At 37.6% G+C, this 17,501-nt stretch overlaps 2 protein-coding genes across 14 annotated transcripts; both read right to left on the bottom strand.

Annotated features, from left to right (window-relative positions):
• Positions 1-1,307: 1,307 nt before the first annotated feature.
• On the bottom strand, positions 1,308-6,225 carry LOC131328261 (phosphoribosylformylglycinamidine cyclo-ligase, chloroplastic/mitochondrial). Its single transcript, XM_058361219.1, has 8 exons — positions 5,692-6,225; positions 4,909-5,003; positions 4,704-4,805; positions 4,540-4,599; positions 3,112-3,284; positions 2,878-2,980; positions 2,622-2,780; positions 1,308-1,729 (listed from the first exon to the last, which is right to left on the bottom strand). The coding sequence occupies exons 1-8, from the start codon at positions 6,008-6,010 to the stop codon at positions 1,559-1,561; spliced, it is 1,182 nt and encodes a 393-aa protein (XP_058217202.1). The 5' UTR covers positions 6,011-6,225; the 3' UTR covers positions 1,308-1,558.
• Positions 6,226-10,410: 4,185 nt separating this feature from the next.
• Positions 10,411-16,368, bottom strand: LOC131328262 (protein NUCLEAR FUSION DEFECTIVE 6, mitochondrial-like). Of its 13 annotated transcripts, none has more exons than XR_009200493.1 (4): positions 16,041-16,363; positions 14,921-15,042; positions 11,430-11,550; positions 11,215-11,316 (listed from the first exon to the last, which is right to left on the bottom strand). XR_009200493.1 is itself a non-coding variant. In XM_058361222.1 (4 exons), the coding sequence occupies exons 1-3, from the start codon at positions 16,184-16,186 to the stop codon at positions 11,454-11,456; spliced, it is 321 nt and encodes a 106-aa protein (XP_058217205.1). In that variant the 5' UTR covers positions 16,187-16,366; the 3' UTR covers positions 11,215-11,316; positions 11,430-11,453. The 13 variants fall into 13 exon arrangements, 8 of the variants coding, with proteins under 8 accessions (XP_058217211.1, XP_058217204.1, XP_058217205.1 ...); XM_058361222.1 differs by having other exon boundaries at positions 11,430-11,506; positions 16,041-16,366; XR_009200494.1 differs by lacking the exon at positions 11,215-11,316 and adding an exon at positions 12,969-13,027 and having other exon boundaries at positions 11,384-11,550; positions 16,041-16,362.
• Between the last annotated feature and the right edge of the window lie 1,133 nt (positions 16,369-17,501).

Below are 17,501 nucleotides of genomic sequence, written 5' to 3'. Positions count from 1 at the left end.
GAATTTTCCTCAACCACCCTTAGCTATGACTAATGACTCCCTCCACAGGATTGGATTTGACCAACAAAAAAGAAGAAAGAATCCAATCTCCTTTCTATTCATACCCACTAAATTACCAATAGAATAGAACGTTCTTTTTTCCCAAAATTTTCATAGCATGAGACGAGGATCATCAGATTATCTTTTGATTCTTGTCCCCATAAAAGATGGGATTGTGGCGTCAACATCTTTTAAATTGGACCAATAGGAGCTTGGTTACCCCAGGTAGTGGTTGCCAGGACGGTAGACGGTGTGAGGGTGAAACCCCTCGTGGAGTTCGAATCCAGAAACTAGATGCCGTGTAATGGGCACCATCTGTCCAGCTTGCACTTTGATAGGGCTATGGTGCCGAGCTACCCTCTCATAGGTGAGAAGGTTATTCCAAATGAAAATTCTAGTCAGCTTGACTCATTCAATGGTGTGGTATTGGCTCAACGGCTAAACATTCTATGGCGGCTGGGTGCCTCTCTTGTGGGGGTAGCAACTTTGGTCTCTTTCTCCCAACCTTCTCTCAACCTTTTACTCGGGGGAAAGAAAAGAAAAAACTAGCAGCTACAGGAAAACGGACAGATTTTAAACACCAGAAAAAAGGACAAATTTTCAACACCAGAAAAAATCAACCTCGCCAAATGAAAGAAACTAGTACTTTGATGGCGTCCTAATCAATGGCGTGTTGCCATGAAAGTACAAGAATTTTTTGTGTTTTTTTGAAGTATCGTCCGAAACTGCCCTAAGGCTTACAAAACAGAATCAGAAATTACAATAGCTGACAGAAAAGACGAGGTAACAGACACCCAGTTAATAGGGATTAGTCCTCTACGAGCTAAGGCTGCCACTGGGTGAGCCAGCTTGCTTTCTCTGTGCGACGAATCCAATTGAACTTCAAAGCACTTGATAAAACCAGTTCCCGTGTATCCAATGCTAGGGCAAACACCTCCCAAGGAAGAAACAATTCGGAGACGCTGAGAAGAATGGCCTCCTTTTTATCAGATTCAACAGTCGTGCACAAAAGACCCAGGGCCTTGAACATAAGACAGGCCTCGTGAGTGGCAAATAGCTCCCCTTATAAGGAGGATGAAATGCGAACTGGTCTGGTTTGAGAGTACAAGAATTGGGTCCAGGAAATATACGACAAGAGCTGGTTTCATAGGAGCAATTTGACAGTTTAAACACAATTCAGCTATTAGCCTTTCATATGCAGTTAGTCTAAATGAGCAAACTGTCCAGGAACTGCCGACTGCTGAGAGAGAGAGAGAGAGAGAGCAACATTTGGCAATATTTGTGTCAACTGTCAAAAGTATCCAGGATACAAGTAAAATACAGCATTATAAGCCTACTTCAAGCATTTCCAGACATTAGGGAGGTTTTGCTCAAGCCACAAAGTAAGTCTCATTACAACCTAGAAGTTCAAACACCCAAACAAAAAAAGAAGAAGCCGCAATCCATTGTATATCTCAACTCATCAAGAAGTGAAAAACGAAATCTAAACAGCATCGCAGTACTAAGTTAATGACAAATTCTACGAATAACTAACTCCGTCACCACTTACGATCTCGCCAATACGGTATGCTGTATGTGCTCCCTGTGCATCCCCTAGTATTCTAAGGGCTGCCTCTTGGCTGACAACAAGAACCATCCCAATACCCATATTAAAAGTCCGCCTCATTTCAGCATCTTCGATTCTTCCCGCCTAAAGATGTAAAGATAAAATGGAGGGTAAGAAGTTTAATATGCAAAAATGCATAAGAGGACAACTCCTTGTCTCAATCAAACCATAGATCCAAGAACCATGCTTTCTCCTAAAAATAAAGGGTTGGAGAACAATAGTGGTAAAAGCAGGACTGTGGGTCCTATTTCCAAACTGGAATGTTACATCCCACATATCCTAGATCATCACATTGACACTGATTCACGTTGGGCAATCTGGCTTATACTGAACAAGTCTGAATAATATCATTTAACTTTCAGCAATAACACTGTCAAATTTGGATTCAAAGTTTTAGAAGAGGTTCAACCCATGACCAAACAGGCAAACACATTAGTCAACTGATCTGGCCCTCTAGTCACCTCCCAGATTGAAACAGATTTGAACATTCATGAATAGCAACTGCTAAAACAAGACCAATATAACATTCAGGAAAGAGAGCAGTTCTACCAAGGATCACACATTCACATGCAATAAAGCAACGGTCAGAAGCATTTTTTCCAGGGTTTTGCATTTTTCTGTCCAAGGATAACTATGACTCAAAGTATAATAGAAAACGGGTTGTGCGAAACAAGCGTAACCAAGGTCACAACACAAAACAATGGTCACAAGTTTGATGATATGAACAGTTTCAAACCCAGAGCAACATTGTTCTGGTAGTCCTGATGCTTCTCTGACTACGACTACTGTCTTCCTACTCAAAATCAGTCTTCTTTGCTCCATTTTTTTTACATTGGCTCATCAAGTACAAGGCACTAACACATACCAAATATCTCACAATTGGAAAACTGGAAACAATATGCGACTTGAATGAAAGGGAAACCAAAAACTCTACTATCAATCATTCAAATGAAGGTTGAGAAAGAGAAGTTCTCACCTCCTGTATCCATTTGAACACTGGAGGGACTACCCAAGAGTCCTTGTAGACGACAGCTCCAAGGCCTTCGGGAAACACTCGAGGTATGTTATCCGTAAAACCACCACCAGTAATATGAGCTATTCCTTTCACACCTCCCTTGCTAATAATATCAAGCACCTTTTTCAAGAGAAACAAATGGTCAGATCTTGAAGCAAGCAACAGTTAAAGGCAACAGGATTGAGTGAAAGCATACAGAACTGAAGTACGACATGACCTGCTTAACGTATATAACAGTGGGGGCCATCAGAGCTTCCCCTAGTGTAACAGATCCACCAGGAAGTTGGTTCTTCAGAGAAAGGCCACTTCGAGCAAGAACCCTACAAAGATAAGACGGTTAGGTTAGAGCTCAAACGGCCAGGGAAAGTTGATGTAGCCAAGGTCAATTTGGACATCTCACATAATTGATTCACTTACAATGACAAAAAAATAGAGAAACAAAGAGGCAAACCTTCTAACAAGAGAGAAACCATTGGAATGCACTCCACTGGATGGCAAGCCAATGAGGACATCTCCAACACTGATGTTCTTCCCATCAATAACCGAATCCTTTTTCACAATGCCAACCGCAAAACCACTAAGATCATACTCACCCTTCGCGTAAAAATCTGGCATCTCTGCAGTCTGAAAAGCACATTGATCTTCTGAGAGCAGCAAAAGAAGATATTTTTTCTTTCAAATAGGGGCTTTTGACCCCTAAATTTCTTCTATATTGACATAAATAAGAAACAATTGCTCAACCCCGAACCTCTTATTATTGAGTTCTTCTAAAATAAAGAAGTCTTCCAAATCATGCAAAGAGGAATGATCAAGAAAATGTTAAAGTTAAATCAACAGAGATCAGCAATGCATTTTTTACTTTCCCCTACATCTCTGAATTCCAAGCAACACCACACTCAACTCACTACCTCACCCAAAGCCCCAAACTACTTGGGTCATTTGAAAACAATTTACTTCATTTTTCAAGCTCAATCACATGCCAACTAGAATCATAATAACCATTCAGCAATGAACTCAAGCAACATATGGTCACTGGAAAAGAATATCTGACTGAAAACCCACCAAAACACCTTCAACCCTTGCTTGGTTGTGCTAAGCAGCAACTTATGCATGATACTTACTAAAAGGTATAAGCCATAGGCCACAAACTTTTTCCCTTTCTTGACAGGTCTGTGTTCTGACAGATAAAATCAACCATTTTTAAGCTAAATTCTTAGCATTCTATAACCATCAATAACATTCAAAGAATTATATGCCCGACAGAAGAAAAAACATGGTTCTTGGTGTTTTACCTAAAACTTTACTCATGGAACACAAAAACCATCATAATCCCTAACGAGAGAAACCTTTTTTGTATTTTTCGTACTACTATAGCTTACAGCAGAGTGCAGCCCATACACACCCCTAAAATACTCTATTTAGTATTGGAATTGGACCATGCATAGCAGTCAAATGTCTCCAGCAATCCCCCTTCTTGTCCTAGCCAATCCCAGAATCTGAGACTCATGGAATGCCCTTGAAGCACTACTCTGCTAACCTCAGTTTTGCACTGACAACCTTCAACAGAAGGATAGGGTAGCCAGGAGGGGATGAGTCTATTGATATGCAATGATCAACAATTAAAAATCTTTGATCAAGGGAGCCTACTAAATGCATATATTCACCGAACTTGAAAACCTCTGCAAGTTTATAGCTAATAGACCGTGAATATCAACCAGAAAGGCTAGCATTGCATGAAAAATACAGTGTCAATCATTAGACTACAAAAAGGTCCCTAATGCCCAAAATTGACGTTTTCCTTTCAGCCATGCTCAACACGGAAAAGCATATCGAATTGCCACTGATTACACAAGGCTCTGAAAAAGGTTACTGAAATTACCTCTCCGCCCAAAAGAGTACAGTCAGATTGTTGGCAACCATCAACAATGCCTTTTATAACCTGAATAGCACAAAGGAAGATAATTATACATCTCAAATTGACATAGATAATTACACAATCTTAGAAACCAAAGAAAAACCTGTATCTAAAGAAACTGAGAGTACCTTTTCAGCAAGATCAACATCGAGATGGCTTGTGGCGAAATAATCAAGGAAAAATAAAGGCTTTGCTCCAGAAGTAACAATGTCATTGACACTCATTGCAACCTGCAGAGAAATACGTTATATAGCCTAATCATTTGTTAACTAGAAAGGTTTGTTAAGATGCAAGACAATAAACATGAGACAACAGAGACATTTCGAACATCACCAGATCAATCCCTATTGTCTCATGGATTCCAGTTTCAAATGCGAGTTTAAGTTTGGTACCAACTCCATCTGTCCCAGCCACAAGATACGAATCTCCTGAAAAGAGAAAACCAAATCTACCATGAAAATAAGAAAATAAATTAGCAGCAATAGCTAAAAGAAAGAAGAATAACTTGCATAAGGGAAGCATCAAAGCAACAGCCCTATAATTCCTAGTTCATATAATACACACAGTACACTCATACAAAAACCACAATGTGGAGACTGGAGAACTCTGGACATATAGGTAACATATTTATGCCAACCTGATCAGAATGAACCGCCAGCATAATCTTCTAAGTTACATTGAGAAGAGAACGACATGAAAGTAACAATTGGAGGATGATAAGAAACTAACTTATGACTGCCATGAAATCTAAAAGAAGCCAATGTGGAAACCAAAGGAATAATTGGAGGATGATGAGTAACTAACTTATGACTGCCTTGAAACCTAATAGAAGCCAATGTCGAAAACGCAGAATAATAATTTCACGCCACTTGCAAGTTGACTGTGAGAGGTAAAAATCATTAAGTGATAGTTAGCAAGGCAAACAGGTGTAAGCAAAACCAATTATAAAAAGCAAAGATACAGCTTGGAAATCAAAATTCTTCTCAGAGTCAACAAGGAAACAACAAGCATATATTCATTGGAAGAAATAAAAAGACATATTTTTTAAGGAAAAAAAAAAAGCACCCTGCAACAGAATAAATACAAGGTAATGGGAAAGGTGAAAAAGGGCAATACCAAGAGGGAAAAGACCTCCAAATCCGCCAATACCAGGAGCCATCTTGGCAATTCTCCGAACAAGTTCAGACCCAGCATCTATATCAACACCAGCTTCCTTATAAGTAAGCCCACCTGTTTCACCTCGATGGCTGCTTTTGCTCGACATTGAGACCGTTGCCCTAACACCCGCTTCTTTCCAAGTTAATTTTGGTATTGCAAGAAACCTTTTTGAGGAGCAATTGAAGTTGGGTTCGGAGATGTACGACGGTGGTCTGTGAGAAGAGAGTCCAGTAACACACCTTGAACACTCTGTGTTTGCTCCCAAGGTCGTCGCCATGATGGGGGTGGTGGGGGTTACTCTGCCGTCCCGACGGCGGAAGACGCGGCGGCGGGTTTGCTTTTCTGCTGTCTCAGAAGCAGGAAACGACGCCGATTTACTGATTTAGAGAGAGAGAGAGAGAGAGAGAGAGAGAGAGAACGAGAACGGGGGTTCTGGTTCTGATAGCCCCAAAGCACCAAACAGCAACTGGCTCGGCTGTGATGCTCCAAAGTGTTTATAGCCTTTGCATATATCTGATTAATCCGTCAAAACTCGAGTGCAATTTTGTTCACCCTCCGTAATAGAGGGTGAACATTATTCTCTTTTTTATTAGTTGAAATGGTGTGGACCCCACTTCAAAGTGATGTCATGCTTACCATGCAATGCACTTTTTGGTAAGCATGACATCACTTTGTGGTAGGGTACACATCATTTCAACCAATAAGAAGGAGGGTAATGTTCACTCATCTCTATTTTTTCTTTTTTTTTTGGAAGTTTCAAAAAACAAAGAGAGTACATTAATGGTTAGCAAAAAAGTGGCGTGAATTTATAAATTCTCAAAATCTAAAACGTTTTCTGTCACAAAGTGTTGCTCCATCGAACCAGTGTAGTGTGGAGCCTTAGAGCATCCACAGTTGAATAAACAAAATTAAAAGATTGTTAAAATTAATAATATTTGTTCAAAAAAATGTTTACAGTGGAATAATCAAATTTAGCAATATCTTAACAACTTATCAAATTTTGGCCTTTGAATAATCAAAATTAGCAATCTTTTAACAATCTTTTGCCAATAACCAAATTTAGTGATCCTCACATTTTCGGAAATGGCTATGATGCTCCCAAGTGGTATGGGAGCATCATACTCCCAATGAATTACAGACAACATTTACCATTCATTAAGGCAACACTTACCATTCACCAAGGCAGAACTTACCATACAAGTGTGGTAAGTTCTGCCTTATACAATGGTAAGTGTTGCCTTAGTAAATGGTAAGTGTTGCATGTTCTGTGGTAAGTAATCCTCCGTTTTTTAGGTCAAAACCGCCTCGTTTTATAACAAAACCACCCTATTTTTAGTTTTTGGATTTGATCTAAGGGCTGTGATTTATCTATGTTCAATCTAAGGGCTGTAATTCATTGGGAGTATGATGCTCCCATACCACTTGGGAGCATCACAGAAGTTTTGCACATTTTCTCGATCAAAGTACACTCATCATTACACAAAAATCTTTTCTCTCACTCAACAATGTTTTCAAAAAATAATTTTAAAAAACTATTTATTTTCGGAAACTTTTTCTTAAAAAAATGGTCTTTTTATGAACTTTTTTTTTATTTATAAAAACTATTTCTTCAATTTTTTTAAAAACCATTTTTTAAAAAAAATTGTATTTACAGAAAACTGTTTTTTTTTTTTTTGCACAATTTTTTTCATAAACTATTTTTTTGTTCAATTGTTTTTAACTTAAACTTTTTTTTTTCCAAAAACTGTTTAATAAACTATTTTTTCCAAGATCATTTTTTTTTAATAAAAACTCTTTTTAACATAAACTAGTTTTTCAAAAGATATACTTGAAATGAAGGAGAAAAGTTTGGAGAAAACTCAGGGAATGAAGCAATGGTCTCATTGATTTTGATTATGAGCAAAAAATAACCAATGTGAAACTTGACATTGCTAACTATATTAACCTCTAAATGGATAATCAAAATCTGATGTGGCATGTTTTGATTATTCATTTTTGCTTATTCCACTAAGGATAATGTAGTAGGTTAGGAATGGCAACAGGGTGGGCAGATTTTGGTGTACCCTGACTCCAACCCGAAAATTATTACTCGGCCCGACCCGACCTCACCTCGCTTGAGTATTTTTTGGGTACCCCGTTTTTGTCCCGATCGGGAAACGGGTTTACCTGCGCCCCGAACCCAGTCGGGTTTTAGGATTTTAACCCCGACCCTATACTTGAAAATGAGGTGGAAAACCCGTCCCGTTCGGAGCAAGGCAATGCAGGTTTAGGGCGGGCCTGATTGCCATGCCTAAGTAGGTGTGACATTAGTAAATAGTTTGTAGAATTAGTTTCTGTAGTAAGTAATACTACAGTACAATTTTTGGCTGGGAAAAAATAAAATCATCTATTTTTAGCAAACTTGTCCTATTTTTTTTGGATGGTTTTGATCTAATAACTGTGATTTACCTATTTTTCAATCTAAGGGTTCATATTTAGTAGTGCGAGCATGATGCTCCCATATCAGTTGGGACAATTGTAGAAAATTTCAACAAGAGCAGGTTTTAACTAGAAAAGAGATTCTCGACTAGTAAAGAAGTTCTGGGCAATCAGATCTGAGTTTTTGCTTGTGACTTCAATTTGTCAATGATTGTTTTTCAAGCTCTCCGACAACGATGGGGAAGACGTGAGCAACTAATTCAGTTCTCATCTTTCAATTCTGGTCTGGCTTATTGAAGCAGGAACAGGCTTACCATTTTGAATTACACGGATGTTGTATTTTTTGTTTTGTTGTCCTCTGTTTTTTAGGAGTAATTTTTTCGGATACATATGGGACAATCTTTTCACTCGGAAAAAAAGGTTCTACCATATAAAAAATAAAATCCGTTTGGAAGCTAGGGAAAGAAAATGTTTAATTTAGAAAGAAAAAGTTGAGGAGACATATTGTGCTCAAAAGATTTATTTTTTTATTTTTCTCTCACTTCCTTTCCAAGCCAAACAGGAGTACAAGGAAAGGGAATTTTTTTAATTTTCTTTTCTCTTCTTTTTTTTTAAGATCCAAACAAGTCCTATATTTTCCCGAAATCAAAGAAGTTCTACCCTTTAACACACCCTAAATCCCTTGGGAGTGCTCGCAATATAGCCCACAGTTCACTCATTGCTGATTTGATTACTGTTTTTCAAATTTAAGAAAACTGGCTAGTAACCAAATAACTATTGATCACTCTTAGGACGGTGGTTAATGGGTAAAAAAGCATCATGATATTGTAAAATTGGATAAAGAAGTATCTTGATATTCGTAAAATGGACATAAAAATTTGTGAATGTGCATAAATAATTGCGACATGTGCCTTAAAACTCTAATTTCTTTAGCATTCTTTTAGTGTCTTTAGCATTATTTGAGTATTACAAGCTTAGTGCTTGGTTAAAAGGAGGGAAAATGCATAATTTTAGTGGGATGAATAGTACTATATGTTTGGGATAATCTTATCATGATTGTGGGGTTGAATTTACACACAATAAAATAATAGAACTTTAAATTGATTAACAAAATAAACATGAAACTCTCTTGTTTTCGAAACTGTGATAAGCCGGTGCAATTGATGGGGTGTACTGTGTTTTTTCTTTTGACTATTGGAAGTACTTTGTACAGTACTCACAAAAATAGGTTTTGCAGTCTTTTATGAACACAATTTTGACAACAAAAAAATTTGTTTGATCAGTCTAATTTTTAACAAGTACTACCAACTCAACAAGCCGAATAAAATCAACAATTCAAATTAAACCTCGTTTTGATGTTGTTCCTTCTTTGAGTTCTTTCTGAATCCTGGGGAACTTTTTTTTTTTAGGAAAATTTCAAAATACCCCCCAACTTTTGAACCAAAATTCAATTAGACTCCCAACCTTTCAAAAACTTCAATTTTACTCCCAACGTTATCTTCCGTTAATCAAAATGCCTCCTTCCGTCCAAATGACTAACGAATTTCGTTAAAAGCTCCGTTAAATACCGTCCCGATCGAATTTTGATAATCCAAGTCGCTCAATGTGTTCAAAACGTGATTTTAAGGTTATCCGTGGGAAATCAGCAAAAAAAAATGAACGGGAAGGGCTTCATCTAAACAATTTTTTTATTGAATAGAAACTGTTCAGATGAAGAGCTCAATAAAAAAAACTGTTTCAGATGAAGCCATTTTCGTTCATTTTTTTTTTTGCTGATTTCTCTTAGATAACCTTAAAATCACGTTTTAAATACATTGAACGGTTCGGATCATCGAAATTCGATTGGAAAAGAGAAGGTGCGGATTGATCCGGACTTTGTTCAAGTCCGAACGTTAGGATTTTGCTTTGGTCTACACCTCCTCTTTTACGATTGAATTTCGATGATCCGAGCCGCTCAATGTGATTAGAATGTGATTTTAAGGATACCCGTGAAAAATCAACAAAAAAAATGACCGGAAAGGACTTCATCTGAACAACTTTTTATTGAATTATTTTGAACACATTGAGCGACTCGGATCATCAAAATTTGATCAGGACGATATTTAACGGAGCCTTTAACGAAATCTGTTAGTTATTCGGACGGAAGTGGGCAATTTGATTAACGGAAGATAACGTTAGGAGTAAAATTGAAATTTTTAAATGGTTGGGAGTCTAATTGAATTTTGGTGTAAATGTTGGGGGGTATTTTGAAATTTTCCCTTCTTTTTTTTGGGTAAAACAGAGATGCATTAATAAAAATTAAGAGTTTACGGCTCTAGGGTAAACAACCCCAATCAAGTCTGCATAAAAAACATTAGCAATACAACTTGGAATGCTATGGTAAAAATAAAAATCTCCAACAAGAACCGGCGCATCACTTGCCAATGCATCTGCACATTGATTTGCTTCCCGATAAATATGTTTAATAGTCACCACCTCAAAGTACTCTATTAGCGACCTGCAATCAAACAAAATATTACCAAGTGGATGATAGAGATAAATTTTTACTCCTATCATTGATCAATTGGACAACTTCCAAGGCATCTGTTTCCACTTCCAATCTTTTAAAACCTTCACTTTTTGCAGAGATCAGACCATCCCGTAAGGCCCACAATTCCGCCATAAGGCTAGAGGTTGCCAAGATATTCCTGTGGTAACCTCCAAGCCATCTGCCATGTTCACCACGAAGTAAGCCTCCTGTTGAGGCATTTATCCTATCGTGTAGCCGTTCTCATTCCTGTTAGATCCAAGTGTTTGGCATTTAGTTCTTGTACCAACAATTATGCGAACTCTCGCATGATGGAGTTTATAAGTCCCACAAGCCTGAGTTTACGAGACTCACACATGGCTTGTTGGACCCACAAACTCCACGATGTGAGAGAGTTTGTACAAATGTTGGTGCCTATATCTTTTCGCAATCAGATATTCAAGAGTCAAGACCACCGTGAACATATACATCCAGTAAGAAACAAGAGAAAGGAGTGCCTATTGGATTGTTCAAAGCTAATGCACAATGTGAGAAAGTACATTATCAAAAGGTAAAATCAACCACTTCATTGGAAAGCCGAAGGAGTAGTTAGGAGAGGAGTTAATCCCTCATCTGATCCATGACCATCAGCTCAAAATCTAGCAAGTTATCAAAACACGCATAACTTTGATGGTTCAAACATGGTAAACTTGCAACTGCGAATTTAGAAAAGAAAGCAAAATTAAAAGAGGATGATAAGCAAATCACAGACAGGAATTTGTCCAACAGCTATACTTCAGTTTTCCGCCCACTGTCTGAGACTGCATGAAGTTTTATTCAAGATCAACCCTGGAATTTCCCATCGCACAATCATCATGCATCGTCATTACATGCTGATTGATATACAGTCAATTAGTGCAATGTTTCAATGATATTGTCGATATCACGAGAAAAATTCAAAAAGAGAAGAGTAGAGAGATAGATAGATCAACTAAAAACTCAAAAATTCATTTTCTGCTTCACATATACTGGTTCGTTCCTACCGTAAAATCAAACAGAAAATGGGTGCATCTAAAATCTAGAAATTGGTAATATCCACTGACTAGTGGCTTATTTAGGTTTGGAACAGAGCCAAGTTGGCTATTATGCAGCTCAATTGAAATCCCTACTTATCAGTTGTTGCACTGCGTTAGAGGTAGAATCTTGTAATGAGAACTTCGCTTGAATCTCTAGCATTCATCACACATCACCATTTGAAGCTGATTGATGAACACTATTAGTAAGTTATACTTGCCCTCTAGAACGTATCAGATGCAGTCTTTGAAAGAACTTTACCAATATGCAGATGAATATAACAAATGATGAATGTGGAAAGTGTGAAGTGTGAAGGAAAATTAAATCACTTACGAGAGAGAGTGCATCACTCGTCAAAACCAAAAACAAATCCAGATGTATAAATAAAAAGCATTGTGTTATGGAGTTGTCAATTTACAACTCCCAAACTAATGGCCTCTGTCATTAACAGTGGATTATAGCCAGCCGCCTAATCTATTGAACACGCAAGTTACTACAAAGCTTCCAACTAAAAATAAAACAAATCATTTCATTTTTGCTTGTCCACCTTCATCTAGTCCAGTCAATGCCTACAAGAGAAGAAAAGGAGTATGCAACCCTCCATCAAAACAAGAAGACAAGATTTAAAGGAAAAGTGAACAATCATTAGGACTGAATTCAAAGAAGAACAGTGAAGTCACACTTTAATTTTTTTTTGGTAAACTATGATCTTATTAAGGCAAACAAACTACAAACACAGCAGGAACTAGACCTGTCAAAGCACTGAAAGAGAACAGAAAAACAGACCAATAACAACCCCAAAACAATCAGGGAGCAAAAACCTTCCTATGAAAAAGGAAAGGGGAAATCAAAGAAAAGATCAGAAAATACAGTTAACTTAAGTGAACCTATATATCTATACAGAGCACTTTCTCTAAGGACGCCCTTATAGGAGTAAAATGCGGACTTGTTACCTCAGCTGTTGGATCGTGTTTTCAATGGCCTGGATGGTCCATTGAAAACACGATCCAATGGCTAAGAGGCGATGTCTGCATTTAACAAGTACAAGGGCGCCCTTATTGGAAGGGCCGTGTATATCTATATATATTATATTTTTTAATAAGTAACTTAAGTGAACCTATATTCATATCCACCTATGAAAAGACGCTAGGATGCATGATAGAAAGCTAGCCTATTTTCATCACAATTGAGGAATATCCTACTCAGTTTAAAGAACTCCCAGTAAATACTAACTTACCAGAAACTCAAATGTGGAAAAGCACATCAAGGAGGGTCCTACAAAGTTTTGCTAGATACCTAAATCAAGAAAGAAACGTTGGTCAGGCAACCAACAGCAAAAACTATTTTGTGGAACATGAAAAATCAATCACTACACAGGTCAAGTGAAAATACCTACTGCTATTGGAGAAAGAAAAAAAAAACATTTTCATGATTAAAAGGGACAGAAGAAGAAAACATTTAATGGGATTACGATCACAATTTGCATAATCGTGCTGATATTGTAGATTCTCTGGCCTTGTTGAAAAAGATTTGGATATCGTGCGAAGATTGCAGAAGATAAATGCCTTTTTTTCAGACTATTTGGAGGTTAGTGTTTATCCTCCTCTCCTTCACTGTGGGGATCCCTATATTACTGAGCTTCTATCCCTTGTCAAAGAGCTCACTATTCGCTTGAACAACAGGATCCAAATGACGTTTCTCCGGTTGGTACACTCAAACCCAAACCGGCTCTTGGCTTGGTTTGAGTTATGGGCATTATATTTGAGAGTAAGCAGAAATGCCATTTGGCTTGATTTAAGAGCAAGGAGAAACGCCATCAGATCCTGGATATGGTTTTTCTATTTCAAACCAGTGAACGACACAGCTCAGAAACCAGTCCACGGAAAGAAACTTCTCTGAGTTATGAGCATGATATTTCTGAGAAACAGCAACAGAAAGAACACTAAACATCCCCTGCCATTTCCAATGTCAGACACTTTTATCTATGCTTTATCAATCGAGGATAAAGGAATAGTCTCACTAATGACCATTGTTTATGTATTGTTCCACTCGAGCTTTTACGTCAAACATTGCTCCAGAGTTATCTGCACTGATTGTGACCTCGACTTATTCTAACAAAGAAAGTTCCAACTCCTAAATTTTAGGATCCACAGTGTTACTGTTAACCAATAAACAGTGATTCTTGGACAACCATAGTGTGAAACAACTTGAACTGTCCTATTCCCTCAATAATACCATAAGCTATGTAGCACGGAAACGGCGGGGGACCAGAGACGAATACAGGACACTACAATTCTCAAACAATGGGGAGCCGGACAAGACAGGGAACATTGCAAAAAAAAAAATCTTAAGGTTAGAACTCCTGTCGAATGCAATACCAACTGATGGTGTATGCCTATACACATACATCTTATATTACGCTTTTGGCCCAATACATTTGAAGTTGTAAATATTTTACCTCGAAAAAACTTTTGAAATTTATAAAAATCACTCTGCCTTGTCCCAAGTGTGCCCCAGGCATGTCCCACCGTGAGGAATATCATAATTTATTGGACACAAAATTTGGTGTGTTCCCTACGTGTCCCCAAAGTGTCCGATACGGATGAGGCGATCTCTAGGAGCGTTTTTGCTTCATAGCCTACAAGGCAGGAACTAGGCTAGAATCAGCCCACAGAGAGATAGAGAGAGTCGTGCATAGAATAAATTGGTAAAGCACCAAAGGGTAATCTTATCAATGAAAAGGGCAGCCTACTTTGTAAAGACAAAATCAACAAGTCATATTAAAAGAAAAAGAAATCTCAAGCGGGAATGGTTAGGTCCACTTCTTTATTACAAAAGGCTACCCAAAGAATTTTTGTCCCCAATTGAAAAAAAAAAACTATCTCCTCCAAATAAAAAATTATCAACTAGAAAAGGCTTGCAATATACATCAAAAAATTTCAATGCAAGAAAGTAGAATTTCAGATGAACAACCTAATTTTGCCAAAAAGCATAACGGTAATAGAAAACACATGGAGAGATATGATTTTAACTAATTAGCTTAACCCAAACACATAATGATGAACAAGATAAATAAATCATGCAGAACCAAATCAGACATTCCAACTAGGACCTAAACCGTAGCCAACAGCCAAACTGTAAAATCATCAAACGGAAAAGAATGAATTCAAATGGTACAAAAGATATTACCTTCGGGAAGCCACCCGTAACCGCAACGCGAGATGGAGAGCATTGAAGTCATCAATGCCGAAGCAGTAGCAGTGTGGAATGGTTGCATTGAACCAGCAAAAACACTCATTTCAGCCGGACACCTGCCAAAAGCAAAACCATATTCAACAAGAAAATCCACTTTCTATGAGTTAATTTCAAGCCCTTGCTCATACCTTGACTCACAATTCTATTTGGGTCAGAAACATCTCAATCCAACTCAAATCGTTTAATCAAACTCGTATCAAAATGAGTTTTGCATGATTTCCACTGAAAATCAAGGAGGACTGTTTTCTTTAACCAAAATCAACGAGGTTACCTTGGGACTTTCAAATTTATCACTTTGCAAATAATGCAACTTCCACCCTATTTCATGCTTTAATTTCAGTCCGCAAGTAGGAGTGCTTCATATGAGGAAAATGCTAAGCCTTCGACGCCCCTCTTTCACTCAACAAGGGGAAATGCAGTATTTACACCTCGAACTCAAAATGAGTCCCACTTGAATGTAATGACAAGGCCAACCAACTCATGTGAGTAGGAAAAGTACGTCAAATTTGCTAGTTTGATACTATCGCTCTTCGTTTCAAAAGAAACTTCTACTCAAATTTCTAAACCAATACTTATATTCATGTACACTAACACAAACACACACATACGTGACACTAGTGTTATTCCCGTTCTATGCACGAAAAAGACACATCACTGTTATGAATACAAAATTTGAAGCCTGAATAAAATTAGCTCAAATTAATTGGAAGTTATGAAACACACTAATTAATTCAATATTATGAAAAACGGAGTCTAAACAAAACAAACAAACAAAAATTAAAAAGTGCGACTTTTAATTATTCTATCTTCTTCACATAATGAAGCCGAACTTCCCACTGTCCAAATCTCTCTCTCTCTCTCTCTCTCTCTCTCTCTCTCTCTCTCTCTCTCTCTCTCTCAACAAGAAACAAGAAACAAGAAAATCAAAACTTTAAGAATGTAGGATTGGAGGCATTTGAGCCTACTACATTCGTATATACTAGTATTGATAGATGAATATAAGCACGAAAGTCAACGTAAATATCGGTGGTTTTGGTCGTGATATGCTAGTTACCTGAAGATTCGATGAGAGAGAGGACTTCTGCTCGAAACGCGGAAGGGAGAGGAGCGAGCGGCTTTCGCTTCGGAGGCGACTCTGGCCGCCACATTTCGAACGGCATTCGATCGGAAAACGCATCTGGCGGCGGCGGCGCTGGCCATGGCGGAGTCTAAAGATTTGGGGTTTGAGTTTTATGGATTCAATGGGAAAGTAGAAGGAGTTCCTGTGGTTGTGATTTTGCAAGGGGTTTTAGTGCTGTGTTTGCATTCAAGAAAGATGACTAAACCCTAGGGAGGTGTTTGGCTGGTGAAAATAGCAAAACCTGGAGTGTACCAGTTTATTGTTCTGCACCAAATTCAACTGAAATAGTGGCTGTGCTTTCCCTGTTCTTTTTTTCGTTTTATTTATTATTTATGAAGAAAAATGAGAATGGAAATCAATTTACTTATATACATGTTTATTTTAGGAAATAACATTAGTATAATAGCATAAATAATACTCCGTAGAACCACAACATAGTCATATAGTAATTCTCAATCGATGAGAGTATGAGTAGAAAAGGACTAGAGGCGTTTGATATATATGTGCGGAGTGACTGTTTTTATAAAATCTTACTACTACGAAAATAGGAACCTCTTATATTACTAAAAATCGAGAAACTCAAACACGGTAGGCAAATTAGAGAGGACAGACCGAGACACTTTTAATTTGTGTTCTTATTTCCTTGCTTCCTTCGTCCAGAATCCAAAGTTTCATTAATGCAGAAAATCCTTTGACATATTCAAATAATAGAAAAAAATCACTATTTTCTGTTGTCTTCTCTTCTCCTAGTTTTTTCAATTTTTTTTATTGACTCTACAAATAAAAAATCGAAATTTACTGTGTGTCCTAGCTATAGCCAATGTTATGAACTTTTTATTGCTGTATTTTGTTCCTTAATGAACAGTTAACCGTCTAATAACAATAGAGTATGATTTGGAGTTCTTTAGCAATTCTCAAACTGAACAAATGTGATTTCAACTTTCAACACTAGTCTCTTTTTGTTTTTGTTTTTGGGTACCGGAAAGGAGCTAGTCTTATCTACCAGTACTAGTATTGGCAAATGGTTAACACTTTGCTTAGCGGCCTATCAAAAAAAACACTTTGCTTAGTGAACGAAATGAATTAAGAGTGAACAATCTGGCGGTCCGAGTGATCATTCAATGCTCTAGGGACCTCTACCACCCCACATTCACATGGGGTCAACATTTTTAGTCATCATGACGAGCAATTACTTCGATCATAATATTCGGAGTAACATCATGAAAGTAATAGTCAAAAGTTGTATCCTACTTTTGATCATTTCTACTTATGAAGAGCACTGAGAGTTCATCCCTGCTTTCGGTAAAATATTCTAGAATATGTATGCATTGTCAACATTAATGGCCCTTGGTGCACCAGAAGGCGGGGCTCCAAGAGCAAGTAAAATTTTTCCCA

Source organism: Rhododendron vialii, chromosome 6a, assembly GCF_030253575.1.
Source record: "Rhododendron vialii isolate Sample 1 chromosome 6a, ASM3025357v1".
NCBI lineage: Eukaryota > Viridiplantae > Streptophyta > Magnoliopsida > Ericales > Ericaceae > Rhododendron > Rhododendron vialii.
This window is presented reverse-complemented; position numbering and strand designations above follow the sequence as displayed.

Bases quoted from the DNA above. Each gene is read 5' to 3' on its own strand.
- LOC131328262 (XM_058361220.1), bottom strand. From the start codon at position 16,186: ATGGCCAGCGCCGCCGCCGCCAGATGCGTTTTCCGATCGAATGCCGTT. The intron at 15,043-16,040 runs GTAACTAGCATA...TGCTTTTGGCAG, and splicing joins CTCTCTCATCGAATCTTCAG to GTGTCCGGCTGAAATGAGTG. The intron at 11,374-14,920 runs GTAATATCTTTT...CTAAATTCGCAG, and splicing joins TTACGGGTGGCTTCCCGAAG to TTGCAAGTTTACCATGTTTG.
- LOC131328261 (XM_058361219.1), bottom strand. From the start codon at position 6,010: ATGGCGACGACCTTGGGAGCAAACACAGAGTGTTCAAGGTGTGTTACT. The intron at 5,004-5,691 runs GTATTGCCCTTT...TTCTCTTTTCAG, and splicing joins TGGAGGTCTTTTCCCTCTTG to GAGATTCGTATCTTGTGGCT. The intron at 4,806-4,908 runs GTGATGTTCGAA...ATTTCTCTGCAG, and splicing joins AGACAATAGGGATTGATCTG to GTTGCAATGAGTGTCAATGA.